This window comes from Ambystoma mexicanum, chromosome 1q (genome assembly GCF_040938575.1).
Source record: "Ambystoma mexicanum isolate Mex_15411 chromosome 1q, UKY_AmexF1_1, whole genome shotgun sequence".
Classification (NCBI taxonomy): Eukaryota; Metazoa; Chordata; class Amphibia; order Caudata; family Ambystomatidae; genus Ambystoma; species Ambystoma mexicanum.
Genome location: NC_090922.1, coordinates 1,125,541,843 through 1,125,558,128, shown reverse-complemented (window position 1 = coordinate 1,125,558,128; position 16,286 = coordinate 1,125,541,843). Strand labels below are relative to the sequence as shown.

General features: G+C 46.5%; 1 protein-coding gene across 3 annotated transcripts in view; it reads right to left on the bottom strand.

The window, feature by feature from the left end:
- Positions 1-11,795, bottom strand: part of VAV3 (vav guanine nucleotide exchange factor 3) — a 1,781,337-nt gene extending 1,769,542 nt beyond the window's left edge. Inside the window, exon 1 of one of the 3 annotated variants that reach the window (XM_069641873.1) lies at positions 11,268-11,795. In XM_069641873.1, the coding sequence (XP_069497974.1) occupies positions 11,268-11,471 (204 nt within the window). In that variant the 5' untranslated portion in view covers positions 11,472-11,795. The remainder of the gene's footprint in view (positions 1-11,267) is intronic. The other 2 variants (XM_069641875.1, XM_069641874.1) reach the window with 2 other exon arrangements.
- Between the last annotated feature and the right edge of the window lie 4,491 nt (positions 11,796-16,286).

The window sequence follows — 16,286 nt, the reverse complement described above, 5'->3', positions numbered from 1 at the left end:
GATGCAAGGCGATTGCTCCCAGCATCTTCTGCCCATCTTCTTCCATGTTGGGATCTTCGTTTTCTGTCATCGGGCATAAGGACTCTAATTGGCAAGTTACATAATTCATTATTCCCTAGCTTCTACAGTGCACCTGGTACCAAGGAGATGAGTGAGGCAGATACTTTGGAGTTTGTGATAATTTGTTACCTTCCCCCTGGCACCATGCACCACTAATCAGATGAACTAAAGGTGGGGGCGGCCCGCCCCTGCTCTCTGATCTTCCTGATCCATTGATCATTTTACAGTTTTTTGGCCAGGGGCCTTGGGCTGGTCAGTGTGCTCGAATGTTTGTGTCTGAGGCTTGGGGGTCTCAGGCCACTATATCTTAAAGGGCTGGACAGTGAAGGCCTAAAGCCCTCACCCACGCTTCTCCTGGGATAACTCAAAGACCCATTCTAGTTCGCACTTGGCCTTGCAGAGCACCTTCTTTCTGGGTTGCACGCACAACCGATAAGCCACAATACAGAACTGTGTGTATTCAAGAATTTAACCTTCTGTGGAGGTGCCGGGGCTGAGAGCAAATGATGCGAGCACACCCTTCTAACCAATGGGAACACATGTGAATGTACTAGCATGACTATGGCACTAGCCTTCAATTTCAAGATGGCGTCTAACTTCTAAAATGGAGTTTCATTACACACGTGATCCTAATGTTACAATTCACTATGTTTCCACTCCAATCCAGCTTCTAGGAGTGGGCCCCCTCCACCGTCCATTCTCCCAGCTCCCCTACAGCATCTCGTTCTATAAGCGTCTCGTTCTAAATCGCCTGGGGACCTGGGACTTTCGCCCCTGCTTCCCAACACAATTTAGGCTGTTAACTCCAGAGAATGCATGGATTTAATTGCATAGTGGTTAGTATGTAAATGTTAGTCTGGCAAGTTACTAAATGTCTTAAACACATTGGTTTAGTTGTCTAAGCAGTTGTCCACAAATGTGAGATGCATATTCTGTATTATTTTTTTATCTCTTGATGTATTGATAACAGATTGGATGAGCGTTATTCTTATAAAGTGTCATATGTGTTTTATAAGATTTCAATTGAATGTATTCTAGGCTGTATTTGGTTGGTACTGTGTTTTTCTTTTTATTCTTTGTAAATTTTCGAAGTGTTTAATTGTAAAGGTTGAACTGTGTTTAACCGTATACTCTTAATTAAAAAAAAGAAAGTATATATTTTTAATAATTATGCTACCATGTCCATTTCCAAGCACCACGCTTGAAACCGCATACTCTTATTTGATTGTCGTGCCGCGACATCACAGCAAACAAAATATGTATTGTCCTGAGACATGGAACTAACATGGGCTTCAATTAAACATGTTAACCTTTCAGTTTTGCTCATAAGACACTATTACACGAACCGCGCCAGTGCAAAGCACTGCTTGCTGTACATTCAATACGAAACAGCGGCCACTAACAGGTACAGCTTTTAAATAATCACTAGTCAACAGAGTTAAACGTGGTCACTGATTGCCAATCACAAGAAAGTTCCTGACGCTGTTTGAAGAGGAAGAATTTTATTCTATTCTATTAGATTTATAAAGCGCCAAAAGCCCTCAGGCATGTAGGCGCTATAACAGGCAACACGGGAGAAGATAACATTCAAAAACGCAGACCAGGGTATCATTCTAGCCAGACAGAATGCTTTGACATTCTTTATAAAAGTTAGCCAATACCACTTGCATCTGAAGGAACTTCCTTCTGGATACTGAAAGTGCACAAGGAGCGCTGTGTTACACGTGCGGCATTAAATGACATTTTTAAAGCATGGCGTTGGTCGTTTTCCTGGCGCTTAGGTACTGACGCGGTATGCTTGCCAGGATAGAAAACAGAAACGGCGCATGCGCGCATGGTGTGCCCTTAGTGTCCAGCGAGTTAAGTCTTGGGGCTAATTGCATGCAGGGCGATTCCACTGGGAGTCTGTGGCGAACTGTAAGGCCAGGCCAATGTGAACGGGGTTGATTGACAGTTTCTCACAAATTCAACCTGGCGCCAGAGAGGTGTTCCAGTGACATTTTATTGCATCCCACTTGTCGGGCTCGAACAAACCTTTATGAACTCGTTCTTTACAATGGCTGATTTCACTTACATGCGTTAGAAACGTGTATATTTTGAGAAAGTGCTCAGGAGAGCACGAAACAAATGTTGGCTGCTAGGCTGCTTACCATGGAAAGAGAAATTAAGTAATTGATGTGTAATCTCAAAAGAGCATTGATTCGACTCAGCCTAATAATATAGTTGGAGAACAAATCCTCTGGCATGAAACACAGTCCCCGGGGAACCCATCAATCAGTGTGGCTTCATTAGGCACAGAGAGGCAGGGCCGGTGCAAGCACTAGGCAAACTAGGTGGCTGCCTAAGGTGCTACTCAGTAAGGGGGTGCAAACAGCAGGGCACACCAAAAAGCAGAGATTCCCCTCAGCTATTTTCAGAAGAAAAAAGAAGTAAACCAATCGGAGCTCAAGTGGCGGCATTGTGTCTTCTGTCAAACTACAGTGCCCACAGCTTCTGGGAGTCAGTAACTTGGCAGTGAAAGCAGGGCTGTCTCCTACTGACACCTCCTTTTTGGCTGCATGGCACCCGGTCTGTCTCAAAACTATAAAGCACAGAGGCCTAGCAGGAAGTAGTCTTCATATGCAGACATATGCCGCCTGAACCCTCTGGAGGCAGTTCACGCCACCCGCCAAAAGATACAGTTATTGTTTACGCAGATGCTCAAACACCTATATTACTTCATGACAACCAAGGGAGCCCCATATATGCACCGTTTATGGGAAAACTTGTTCTGGACTCTATTGGGTTGAAATTTTAAAACATTACACTGCCTTTGCAATCCAACCGCTGTCTGGTCCAAAAGGACCAGATCGTCTGTATAAAGGAGCCATTGGAATGCATGGCTATGTAGTCTAGGTGGGAAGGCTCTTGCCAAAGTTAAAACATCTCCCAAGTCTGTAATAAAAAAATGAAAAAGAGCCGTAGCCAGGATGCAGCCCTGTTTCAGGCCGCGAAATGTTGCGACTGTGTGAGATTTCCAGAGACATCTAAACAAACTTGCAGGGAAGTATTAGAATATAGTTCCCACAGGATGGTTATCAAATGTCCCGGCCAGTTCTTATCCCTCAGTTTTCTCCAAAGAAGATCTCTGTATATGCAGTTGAAAGCAGTCTGAAAAAAATTAAAATCTCGATAAATGCTATATGGAGGGTCGATTTATGGATCACAATCCTTTTCAGCATTCAGGGACATGCCCAAACCGGCGACAAATCCAGATTGATTCAAATCAAAATTAGAGCTCGCCCTTATCCACACGAGCAATTCTCTAAGAAAAATGGAGTCAAATATCTTTACAGGCGGATCAAAGAGGGAGAGGGGACGAACAGTTTTTGAGAAAGTCCTATCACCCTTCTTGAATATCGGCACAATAATTGACTTCCGCCAGGAAGATGGAATACATCGGATCTTAATGCCTGCCTAAATAAGCTAAGCAATAGTTTGGCCCATACATCAGGATTTGACTTAAACATTATGTTGGACAGGCCATCACAGCCCGGGGCCCTTGAGTTGCTAGACCTGGAAATAAGGTCACTAATATCCTCCCCATTACCTTCCGCTGCCCAATTGACTCCCTGATGCAAAAAAAAGGGGTGAAGGTCTGAGGCAAGGTAGTGCAAAGGCTTTAAAATAGGCAACCCAGACCTCTCCAGAGATAGTGGTGAGTTGAAGAGGAAACTGTTAAATCCAATCCTTCATCACAAGTTGCCAAATCTGGGCCGCATCTTTGGCACTCACCCAGAGCTGCCAACATTTGTTCAGCATCCCCCTGGGCCATCATACTTTTAAGGCCCCTGGGTCCGTTTATATACCTTAGCTTTCTTTTTTTAATAAGCAAGACACCTTGTTCTGTACCCAATTTCAATAAACGCCTAATGTCTGCTCGCAGCAGTCACTTTTGCCCCGGTATAGCCATATCAAAAATATGTTTATGAGCAGAGGACAATTTATTATTATTTCCATAGTTTGGGGCGAATACTCTCATAGTAGGGACATATTTATCTAAATGGAGGTCCTCGCCTACCCCAGAATTATTTTAAAAAAATACATTCAAGGTAGGCATTAATCTGGTACAGAGCCTGATCAGTCCATCTCAACCGATTCTTACCCACATTGACCTCCACCTTAGGAAGACAGAGATCCCTATGGGTCAGAGCAAAAGAAAAGGCCAGCTCCGCTTGCAAAAGACCATGGTCACTTTTCCCTGACAAAGTGACCGTAAAGTGAGTTAAAAGCGGAAATATATCGTCCGAGACAAATAGGTAATCAATGATACCTCCGTGTTTACCCCTATGCCAAGTAGGGCGAGGAGGCACATCCCCTCTAACATTTCCATTTGCCATGATTAACCCTTGTTCTTCCATTAAGGCCAGCCATAGCTTCCCTGAAGACGAGACCCAGAGAAGTCTCGTGGGAGGGCGAGTATCAAGATCGTATGAGAATACTTTCTATTTGGCGGTTTATGCCGCATACCTTATGCTTCTAAGCGCTGTAATAATAGCTGTTATTAACTCATGTAATGCCACTCATGTGCATTCGCCGTGTGCGTGGGAAGAGATGATCGCAGAGGATACTTCCTGGAGGGTAATGTTTGTATCGCGATTCTTTAGCGAGTCCTGCGCAGCTGACCCCGCCCCTCTTTAAATGAATCCTGAGGTGGTACGGTTCTCGCCGCACCCAGTGGACAGGCCATCCCTCGGCTGGGGTCCCACTCCCTGCAGGCAGGGTTTGAAGTGGGCAAAATCAAGAGGTGGCATTCATGTCAGGGAAGTGTTGCCTCTTATTTGCGGTGCGACCCCCTGCCAGGCCACGCCCCGCTCGTGTTTACCACTTAAAGCACTGCCTGCATACATGCCATCATCTTCCATCCCTGCTGTGGCGGAATTCCACGCCAGCCTTTCCGCTTCCGTCCACTACACGGTTTAGCTACAACGAATATGCTCCCAAGAGTGAAAACCAGGAGATTATCGCGCTCTAAGCTGCTGTCGCTCAAGTGCACACTGGCAGGCCCGACGCTGTACACTGACGCGCAGGAAATTAACGCAGCAGGGCCGACGAGTCCCAGGAAAGCAGTGCCCGGAACCTGGGGCAGGCGGCCAAGGGAAAGGGCGGCCAAGGGAAAGGGAGGCCAAGAAGGGGGCGCTGAAATACATCCTCTCTCTCCTGAGGAGGTGCTGGTGTGACTGAGACAACGATGCCGGCAATGAAAAGATGGCAGCAGGCGAGGGACCAGGCTGAAGTCTGAGATGGCAGGGAACAGGGGATGCAGGGCTTGGCGGATGTCTCGGGTGACAGGCTGGCAGCAGGCGGTGATGCGGTCTGGAGCCTCATGGGGGCAGCAAATAAGGCATGTCCGTAATAAATAGCAAAGAGGGGCGAAGCGGAGTGAGGAAGAGAGCGTGCTGAAAATTGACATTATTTCCGTGACGGGGTGGGGGACTGGGAATTAAAGTGGGCAACGACTGTTTTTTCCTCAACCATCCCCCAAAACAAAACACAAATTAAAATGCGCCTTTCAGGAGAGGTTAATCTTGAGTCCCTGGAAAATAACCCACGAGAGGAGCGTTTAATTTCCTCGAATACTGCAAGGCAAGTTTAAACGGTGCACAGTTTTAAACCAAAAAAAAAAGAGTTCAATATTTTCTGCAGGTTACTGTCCGAATATGCAAATTCACAGGGCCCCCGCCCTGACGTGCAAACCGTCTTGTGGTTAAGTGACTCGCCTCTGGTCCTGGCGCCATGGGTTTGAATCCGCTCTGGTGGCACTGGCAGGCCAGGAACACAGAACCTCTCACTGAGATACTTCCGGGCCCATACTGATCCGGCAGGATCCCAGATCTGGCCCAATGACCAGCACTGGAGAGAAGTGCTGAGCTGGAGGGGCAAATGACAGCAGAAGAGGGGCCTTTCTGAAGCCTCAGATACGGCAAACAAGGGGCTGAGCATGGAAAAGGGGCGGGGGCGAGGGGGGTTGGGTGAATCAGTTTCTAACAGACGGGAGATTTGCATGGACCCTCAGAAAGCAACTGGGGAGGGGCATAACTGGCCTGGAGCTTCAAATGGCATCAGGTGAGAAACCAGCCCTGCGTGGACTCAGGTGGCAGCACTGGAAAGGTCGTACTGGATCCAGAGATGGCAGCCAGGCGAGAACCAGATGCCTGTGGGCTGCAGGCGCTCTACAAATCCAAAATAAATAATAAATAAAAACCGCTCCTGCAGATTGCAGGGGCCTGCCTGGAGTAGAAAGATTTGGCCATTTAGCCTCAGGTGAAGAGCCGTCCAGGAGCCTAACATGAGAGCAAAAGAGGTGCCTGCGTAGAGCCTGTGACGGCACCAAGTAGGAGGGCTGCCTAGATCCACTCGTGGCAGCAGGGGGCGCTAACAGTCCGGACTGGGGCATGCCTGGAGCAAAGAAAATAGACGATGGACATGACCCGAGCCAATGAAGATAGAAGGAAGAAAAAAACGGGTTGAATTCCCTTTTCCTGGATTTTTTTAATGGGGAAATGCAGGGGAACACTCCCACCTATGCCTCGGCTTCCCACCCTCCCCTTTCTATATTCCTAACCCGAAACCACCCTCCATACTTTTGAAGTAAATGAAAAGGTAACAAATTGCAGTAAAATGTGATTTGACCAAATGGGCATGCGGCCAAAGTGGGTAATTCCAATGGAAGAGTGACCTGACTGGAGTTACGGATTCACGCCAATGGACCTGGCTGGGTTGCACACAGTGACTGCAGGCCTTGATGGCAGCACGCAGCAGTCGGCGTGTTCCTACTGGCGGCAGCAGGGGCATCTGACTGTAACCACTGATGGGCGCTGTGGGTTCTGGCTGGTGCCCCGGAGAGAAACAGCAGAGAAACCCTGCTTCTCTCTGTGGCTCGATGCCTCTGAAACCAGCAGGCTCGGACGGACCACTATCACCCTACGAGACAAAGCCACAGCAGAGGAAGGCCTCCACTACCTAGATCCTTCCAGCGGAACCACTTCCTGTTATTATTCCCGTCAAGTAAGTGAATCACTCTAAACAGAGACATTGTGGGTCAGGTACAAAAGGAAAGACAGGCAGGCCATCACCTCGAGTGGGGTACCGGAGCAAAAGCAACAGACATCGTCATTTGTCACTTAGAAGGGGGAGGCCATGGACGTCTGTGGTAATGTATTAATGCACATCCAATGAAGCCGCATAGGGTTTTCAAAATGCAAGTTGGCAATGATACAGAGCTAATATATTCACATCAAATTAAGAACTGCACTGACTTACAGGTGCAGACTGGCGCCTAACGCCCGGTGGACCAAAATAAACGAGCAATGGCCAAGCCAACGGTTTTGGCATTTGTGAATGTATGGGATAGGATATGACAGGCGCTGACATAATGTTACCACCTGTCTATAATATGGCAATAGTTAGCACATTGTGTTAGTACATGGGCATATTATAACCGTGCTAGGCAAATGCTGATCTCTATACCAAAGCCAAAAATGTTGGCTTTGTCAATTCTTGTTTCTAACAGGAATTCAGTACAAGAAACAGAAAAAAGGACACATCTATTGCTTATAAAAAAGTGGCTGAAGGCACACCTGGTTAAGGCATTTTTATTGCCCTGGTATCTGGTGTACATCTTAAATTAACCCATCACCGTTCAGGAAACTGCATAGAAATCACACATGTAACTCCTAAAAGCTACAGAGCCAGCTCAAAGAGATCTGAGGTGCGTGGGAAAGAGCAGGTAGTGGGTGGGAATAGACATGGGGGCTAGCACGAGAATGGGGCGCATTACGAGTTTGCTGGTATACGGGCAAACCGCCCCTACTGTTTCCGCCGCCTGATATCCAGGATATTACAAGCGGCAGAAAAGGTGGTAAATTCCCATTCCATGGAGTCCTATGATGGATGGGACTGCCGGAATTTCCGGTACTACTGGTGCTGGTGATTGCAGCATTTATTATCTGGTGGGGGCCTGATTTACCGGCAGCTCAGGCCTGTAAGTAAGTCACTGCCCCTACCGGAAAACTTGTGTTTGCCCGGTCTGGAAAAAATATCAGTGCCGGGATTACAGGCAGTTTTACCAGAATTTTTTTTTACGGACGGGGGAAATTTGTATTGAGCCCCATTGGGTAGTACACGTATGTATAAAGGCCAAGCAATTCCCAGAGGCTGTGTGCCCTTCACACATACCAACTCTCTCTGGTCTTCAGTTCCCTTGCTTATAGTTTCAGTTTATAGGCAGCGCTTCCCACAACTAAAAATCCCCTTCAGTAAAGCGAGTGAAACAGCAAATCAAAGGTGTGGAGTGTATTCGTTATCAGTGAGGACATTACACCCAACAGTGATATCTATGCGAACATATCAAATGCATACAGGTGCATAGAGATGCAAACTGACTTACCACTGCAAGTAATGCATAACATCGACTCAAGTAATGAAATCCATGAACAAAGCCAGCGGTACTTATTGACGCTTCGCCCCACTGGAGAAGCTAATATAAGAAACCCAATGGAGTCAATGTAATGGATGAGAAATCACAGTGCTGAAACCAAAAGGAGAGGGACTACCCATCGCAAAAGAGGTATCACACCCAGCCACAAAGACTTGTGCCCATAAGAGTGCTTACAACACAAAGCAGGGGCTGCCCGTATCCAGGCGAGTGAGAACCCCACGACAGCAGAAAAAGCTGCAGAATACCTGGAAGCAGGCCACAAAATAAGGCCTGCAGCTAAAACCTGCGTGACGGCATAGGCCATGTACAGAAAACCCATATAGTAACAGGCTAAGAAATATATATAATTCAGCGTAGACAAATGGTGTATCTTTAGTCATTCCCAATACTTAAATGTTACAAAAGAAATGCAGGTACCCAACAACCTAAGCCAGACATTCGGGGTGCAGCGCTTTCGATGCTGCCATATCGGCGTGGCACGCTGGGCACAGGTCCCTTTTAGGCGCATCTTGTTGTTTGCAGGCCATTCCCAGTGAGATTAAATAATGTGCCAAGGAGCACACACTTTGGCAAAGCAGTGTCTCTGAGATCCTGTCACACAAGCTACCAGTTTATTGCTATGCTTTGTGTTAAGAAAGTTTGAATATCTATATTAAATGAGACTTTCTTTCTGCGCATCAATCTAGCAGACATCATAGCTGTAAACCAATCTTTCGAAGGGGAGTTTTATTATTGCTTGCTTCCAGTGTCTAACAAGAAATGCGGTAGGTAACTGAAGCTGTGTGCATCACAGCTCCAATTACTTAAAGATTTGCAGATTCGAATAGGCACTGCTAATAACAAAGAAACATATTTAAAAGTAACTTCCCAGGCTTTGCAAATCAACCCCTCCTCCATCAAGGGGCACCAATAGTAAAAGGTGAAGCCCACTTAGCGAAACAGTGGTCAGCAGCTGGTGTGCTGAGAGCACAGTAGCTGCACGTTTCTCCCTCCTTTTGATCTGCAGGGTGGGCCCTGAAGGAGAAGACATTATGGGCAGTGCAGGTGGTGGAGCAAGGAGGAGGAAGAGGGCACTGCTTTCCCCAGGAAAGGTTAGTCCTTTAAGCTGCGATAAAGAGAATGTTAAAGGATATGTGTACCACACACTACCACCACCAGTACTCTGTTTCAGGTGTTGAGAAGTGTAGGTACTCAAATGCTCAAAAATAAGAAGTGCAGGTACTGAGGGCTGGGTAGGACCGGCCCATTTAAAGCAGTGGTCATGACAACCCTGAGCACTGTCAGGGGCGGACTGGGCCATAAAATTGTCTCGGGTACCAATGAAAAAAGGACCCATGGTTGCTAATGGCAATTCATTCCTTTTGTGACAGACCATTTGAGTAGCACCCAAGGGGGAAGTTTGTGGTTAACATGTAATGTAAATTGAGCATTTTACAGAATATTTATTCAGTAACACTGGTCAGAACTACTAGCTGCATGGTGAAGTAATGTATCAAACTGGCCCACATTGGCCTAGCCACATTGTCCAAAAAACTGGCCCATTTTGACCCAAAAAACTGGCCCACACTAGAATTTTTTGTGTTTTTGGTTCGGGCATTGCCCTGTTTCCCCTACAGGCCAGTCGAATCCTGCTACGGTGCTGTACTGGGCGTATTTCGGGTCTGCGTTGCAGTCACGTGGCTCAGGGCATAATAATGCAGAGATAATCCTGTTGCAGGAAATCTGGTGTCCGGGCTTCAGGGGGTCAGACTGAGGTGCGCCTGCACTGGGGTTTAGACAGGGCACGCGGTAAGCGGCCATAGAAACTGAGCAATACAGCAGAGCTCGTGAATATGATATTACAGCACCAGGGGGTGAAGTGTACAGCACCAGGGGGTGAAGTGACAGTAGAGGGGAGAGGATTGGCAAGTGCGGGGAGAGTGCAGAAGCTACGTCACAGGAGCCAGTGCGTGACGAGGGCGCAGCAATGGCAGGTGTCCACGACACAGATACACAATAACATAGCGCATCACTTCCCTGGGGTGCAAGCACTGGCATCACCATGGCATAGAGCCCCTTGCACGTTGCAGAGGAGCAGAGCCAGGCGTGCTTGCCCCTGCAATCACACAGACAACCAAACACGTGCAGCAACCCGAGAAAACACAGGTCACACAAACTTCGCCTAGTCATAGGAAGTCACAAATGAGAGTGGGGTCGTCACACTGCCCCCGCGGGGATAATACATCAACCTTACGCTCACAGCTTCCTGACACCCAGCGGCTAAAGCGTAAGATCACACTGCGCCGGAGGGAGCAGCCCCGGCGCAGCAGGCGATACCCAGCTGAAGAGGGACGGGTGCTGGGCGACACCATTCACAATGCACAGGTTGCAGCACGCACTGCACAGCATCTAGGTCACGTGGCGTTAATAGGATAATGTGCTTCTGGTTTGGTGTCACGGTTCCCCGGGGGTGAAACACAGAAACGGTTCGGTCACAGACAGAGCGAGAGCCCATAACCAGCTCGCGCCTGGATAACAGACACAACTGAGGAAGTTACAGCGACACTGCAGAAAGCCCTGAGGTCCGATAATGAACGCTCAACTAATTAACGCAGGGTAATGAGCGCGAGGTGACGCCAAGCTGCACACAGCGGGCTCACAGGAAATGGACGCCCCGGAGAGCCAGCGCCGTCACGCACACAGTACGTCAGCGGCGGCGCCGGGGCGCCCCGACCGCCGCATCCCTTACCTGGGACATCTGCGGCCGCAGGTTGATCTCCTTGAGGTTGATGGAGAGCGGCCGAAGGTTGTTGAGCAGCTGGCAGAGCAGGACGCCATCACGCAGGGTCTGCGCCAGGTCAAAGACCTGCGCCGTGTCCCAGGTCACCCGATGGTTGGGGGGCAGCACCTTGCACTTGATGAGCCAGTGCGCGCATTGCTTCCAGGGCTCCATGGCTGGAGCTGCTTGCTTGCCGGGGCGGCGGCGGCGGCTGCAGGGCGGCTGGTGCACGGGCGGCGCTGATCACACTGGCCGGGGCTCTGCATCAGCGGAAGCGTGCTGTCACTTCCCTGCTAGGGGCGGCAGATGCTGACATGACATGTGTGCTGCTGTGCGCTGGCCTGAGCGCTGCTGCAGGACCGGGGCTCGCTCTCCCACACACACACACACACACACACACACAGCAGCCGCTCTGTGCCTGCGGCTCCTGCCACGCGCCCGCGCGCCACCGCCCCGAGACCTGGAACGGGCGGCGCGCTAGTTATGGGACCAGGGATGTGCCGGGGACGCGTGTAGATACTCGCCGGCGCCTGCTTCGTCCCCTCACGAAGTACGCCATCAGCCCAAACGAACTCTATGAGACACACGTTTAAACCCGGGCACAGCCCATCCTTTGGTTTAACTTGTGTTTCTAGCATGCGAGATGTATATCTGCATGCTCTCCATGGAAGATACGTGAAGGGCGGAAGTAGCGGCAGCGTTTAGATGGGCGCAACAACTCCTTCGAGGTTAATTCGAACTTATGTGTGCTAGCATTTCCCTAAATGAGGGTGTGACGGACCACAGCGAGAGAGCCCTCTAACCCACAGAACATGTTTAAAATGCAAGGGATGAAACAAAACTGATTAAGAAGCTATGAAATACACAAACCCTAGGGTATGGTGATGCATCAAGACATCCACTCAATGGATGCCAGGTCATCAACAGTAAACAGGAACATTGTACATTTTCATAATGTGTGTGCAGCACGATTGCCACAGTAAAAACGTGTTCATGGTGCCTGTGTCGTAATATATTCCAGTATTGCCACTGTAAAACACTTTCAAGATGCTGCCCACAATACGTGGCAGCAAAGCCATTGAGAAGCACATGTTCATGGTGCCTGCGTATACATATATGACCCAAGATGTGATGGTTGGAAGGTTTAGAAATGATCTTAACCTCTGGCATCACTCGGCGCAACCATCTAGACAATCATTCTTCAGCCTGCCAAGCCTTTACAGAAAAGGGAAAGACCGTATGTGAATCTGGCTTGGTCCCACCCTAACCTTATGCACAAGACCACAAGCAACCCCAGACATGTTTCGGTCTCCTTGGGCATCATCAGTGAGGTGTAACTTGGGTATATATATGCCAGCATTGCCCTACAAAAATGCTCATGCTGCTTGTCTCAAAATGTGTGCTATTATTACCACTGTAGAACCCTTTGATTATGGTGCCTGCAGTATATGTTAGCACCGCTATTTAGAAGTGCAAGTTCATGATGGTGGCATATGCATATATCTGTCACCATCCTCCTGTTAAACTCTTTCATACTGCCTGTTACCAAATATATGCCAATACTGAAAGGCCGAGTGCCGGATCCTTTCTTCTCTTTCAATTGAATTGGGTCACATACCGTGGGGGGGGTCCTTGGTGAATCTAACAAAAAAGCTACATAGCTTTTCCTAAGTGGTATTTACGATGTTCAGCCCCCACTGGCTATCTTTCTTTGTTCTCCTGTGCAGAGGCCAATACACCTTTCCCTCAATTGCTTTATCTAGCATTTTGACAATGAATGAAGCCACAATGCAGGGCCGATTGTATGAACATATCCCTTAAGGAAGTGTCAGTCTTCAAAAACTCAAGGCTGGGTCATAAATGTGCATTTACTTACCGAAGACCGACCTCTCCAAAAGGTGTTCAGTTATCAGACATGTTTTACACTGCTTTCAGATCTTTGGTGTGGTGCAGTTAATATGTATTAATATGCTTTACGTTTAATGATATTCAAAGTGGCAATCAGAACTCCATGCTAAAATAAGGGAAATTAACCATTGCTATTTGCTTCAGGAAACAGGTTCTCTGTTATAATTTATACTCACATGAACCATCTGTTCAAAGATCTCTGAACCTGGAGCGAAGAGGTCTGGTGGAGTTGTCTTATGGCTGGAGAAAAATCATCTCACATAATAGCAGCCGCACAGTTTTTTCAGAAACTAGAGCTCCAATAACAAGGAACCTATAGTAATAGATGATTTTATGGACATGAGGAATTACATGTACTCGTTCTAGAAACCAGAATGGAAGGATGTAAACTTGTAAAAATTGCATGTCAATTAAATCAAGTAATACAAAAAAAAATCTATGCATCACACATCTGCTCCCCAACCAAAGCCCTTTAACTATTTTGCACTAAATTAATTCTTCATATTCCAAATAATATATTAATAGTCTTATCAGATATGTGCACAAGGCCCACAGAATTGCACCAATTTTAACAGCTTGTTCCCTTGAAAATCTAAGTAGTAGAAGGGGCCCCCTTTTTCACAAGTCAAAATTTTGACAGATGGTCATGCACCCTGCATCTGGTCTTAGTTCCTCCGCTTTTGATGTGTTTTGATAAAAACTTAATATAAATTTGATATTAAAATGATATAAAACATTTTTGATATCAGTTTTACATCAAATATATATTTGATATAAAATGTTTTCTAATTTATATCAGTTTTTATATAAAGTGAATACACATATTTCATAAAATCTATATCAAGATGTCAGCAGCGCTCAACGATGTTGCTCGGTCGAGCGCTGAGAGCAAAGTAAGCTCTGAGGTCGGGGTGTGTGAATCTATGGTTTTGCAGACTGACACGTTGATGATGTCACAGAGGGGTTCCACCCCGGGGGTGATAGGAAGCGGAAATACATTTTATATCAAATTGATAAGTCCCCCAAGTTTTGGATAGCAATTTTATTGAACCCCAATCATTTTTATATGAGTTATAGGAAGCGGACATTATCAAACACTTTTGATATTTTTTTGATATAAAAATGTATGTAAAAAGAGAACAAATATTTTTTGATATAAACATTTTATTTACAAAATAAGATGAAAAATCATATTTTTGGACATATACATTTATATATACATTTATAAAAATCATACGTTTGGATATACAAATTAATATAAAGATTCATATTTTCGATATAGACATTTATACAACAATTAATATTTTTGTAAATAAAATATTCATTGACGTTTTTAAAAATAAACTTTCCTGGAAAATATGATATACAAATGTTTTGATATTTCAATGTATTCCAATTTTATATGAACTGGCTTTCATTCATAGTGTAAATAATGAAAAGCAGTTTACTTTATAAGTACAGTGTGCTTACCAGAGCCTGTACAAAAGTCAAACTATTGTTTCTAAGGAGTTTACAGCATCTCATGAGCGGCTTACATGTGTCCATCTGCCACACTGTGACCCACCAAAGAGCTGTGAAGCAACACTGCTGGGGTTTTTACATCTACAACAAGGCCTGTGGATTCCCAATAATGTGGAGACTCAAAGAGCCACATTCTAGCCACATCAGCATAAAACACAAATGGTCTTTATATTTAGCTGGCCACAATACAGGTTGTTTTGTGCCAGCTGTATAAACAAACCACCCATGAAAATAGACACAGGCAATGTTTATCAACTAAAACATTATTATTATTATTATTATTATTATTATTATTATTAAAACCAACGGTAATTAGCAAGGCTATTTTTAACTTATGACTGAAGGACAGTACAGGAAGCATCTGCAGGCAGAACTTAATTTGTGATGTTTCCTGGAGTCAGCGCTACTCGCTAATTCTTGCAGAGTATGCAGGGAATAGAATGATGTGCTTCTGTTGATAAGAAAAATGACAGTGGACCCAAGGAACATGTGCATGCTGAACTTATTTTTAGATGTTGCTATAAGGATACAGGAAGCTAACTATTCACAATCTACGGTGTTACTCTATAACAGGGGTGCACAACTGATTTTGACAGAGGGCCGAAAGTACCTTACATGAGGGCTATAGTGGGCCGAAAAGTAAATGTGGGCGGGGTGTAGGCGGGGAGTGGCAGGAGGCTTTTTAAACCCCCAATTTGTACTAAACACATGGAAAAATAATGTTTTGAGGGGTAACGATGTTTATTTGCATTTCAAACTTACATTTTGTACCACACATTTTCCATTGTTATAATTTATTTCTATTCAGTTATTGTATCTCGCCTGTTTAATTAACTTATATATATTTTATTGACCCTAGATTGGACATGCCGTTATTTTGGACTGCTACAGTTTTCTATTTGGGTTGACCAAGAGGAGTATGGCCTTCGTTGAGTCAGGTTTCCTCAAAAAGCCAAAGATGAACATCTCCTAACTGTGCCTGTTTTAGCTTTATTATTGGGTTCACTCTTGGAGTGCAACACTATGCCCCATATCCCTCACCCCCAACAAAACACTATGCCCCATGGCCCCCTCACACCCAACCAAACATTATGTCCGATGGCACCCTCACCCCCAACCAAACACTATGCCCCATGGCCCCCTCACCCCCAACCAAACACTATGCCCCATGGCACCCTCACCCCCAACCAAACACTATGCCCCAGGGCTCCCTTACCCCCAACCAAACACTATGCCCCATGGCCCCCTCACACCCAACCAAACACAATGCCCCATGGCCCCCTCACCCCAAACCAAACACTATGCCCCATGGCCCCCTCACCCCCAACCAAACACTATGCCCCATGTCCCTCACCCCCAACCAAACACTACGCCCCATGTCCCTCACCCCCAACCAAACACTATGCCCCAGGGTCCCCTTACCCCCAACCAAACACTATGCCCCATGGTTCCCACCCCAACCAAACACTGTGCCCCATGGCCCCCACACCTCAAGCAAACACTATGCTCCCTGTCCCTCACCCCCAAGCAAACACTATGCCCCATGGCTCCCACCCCCAA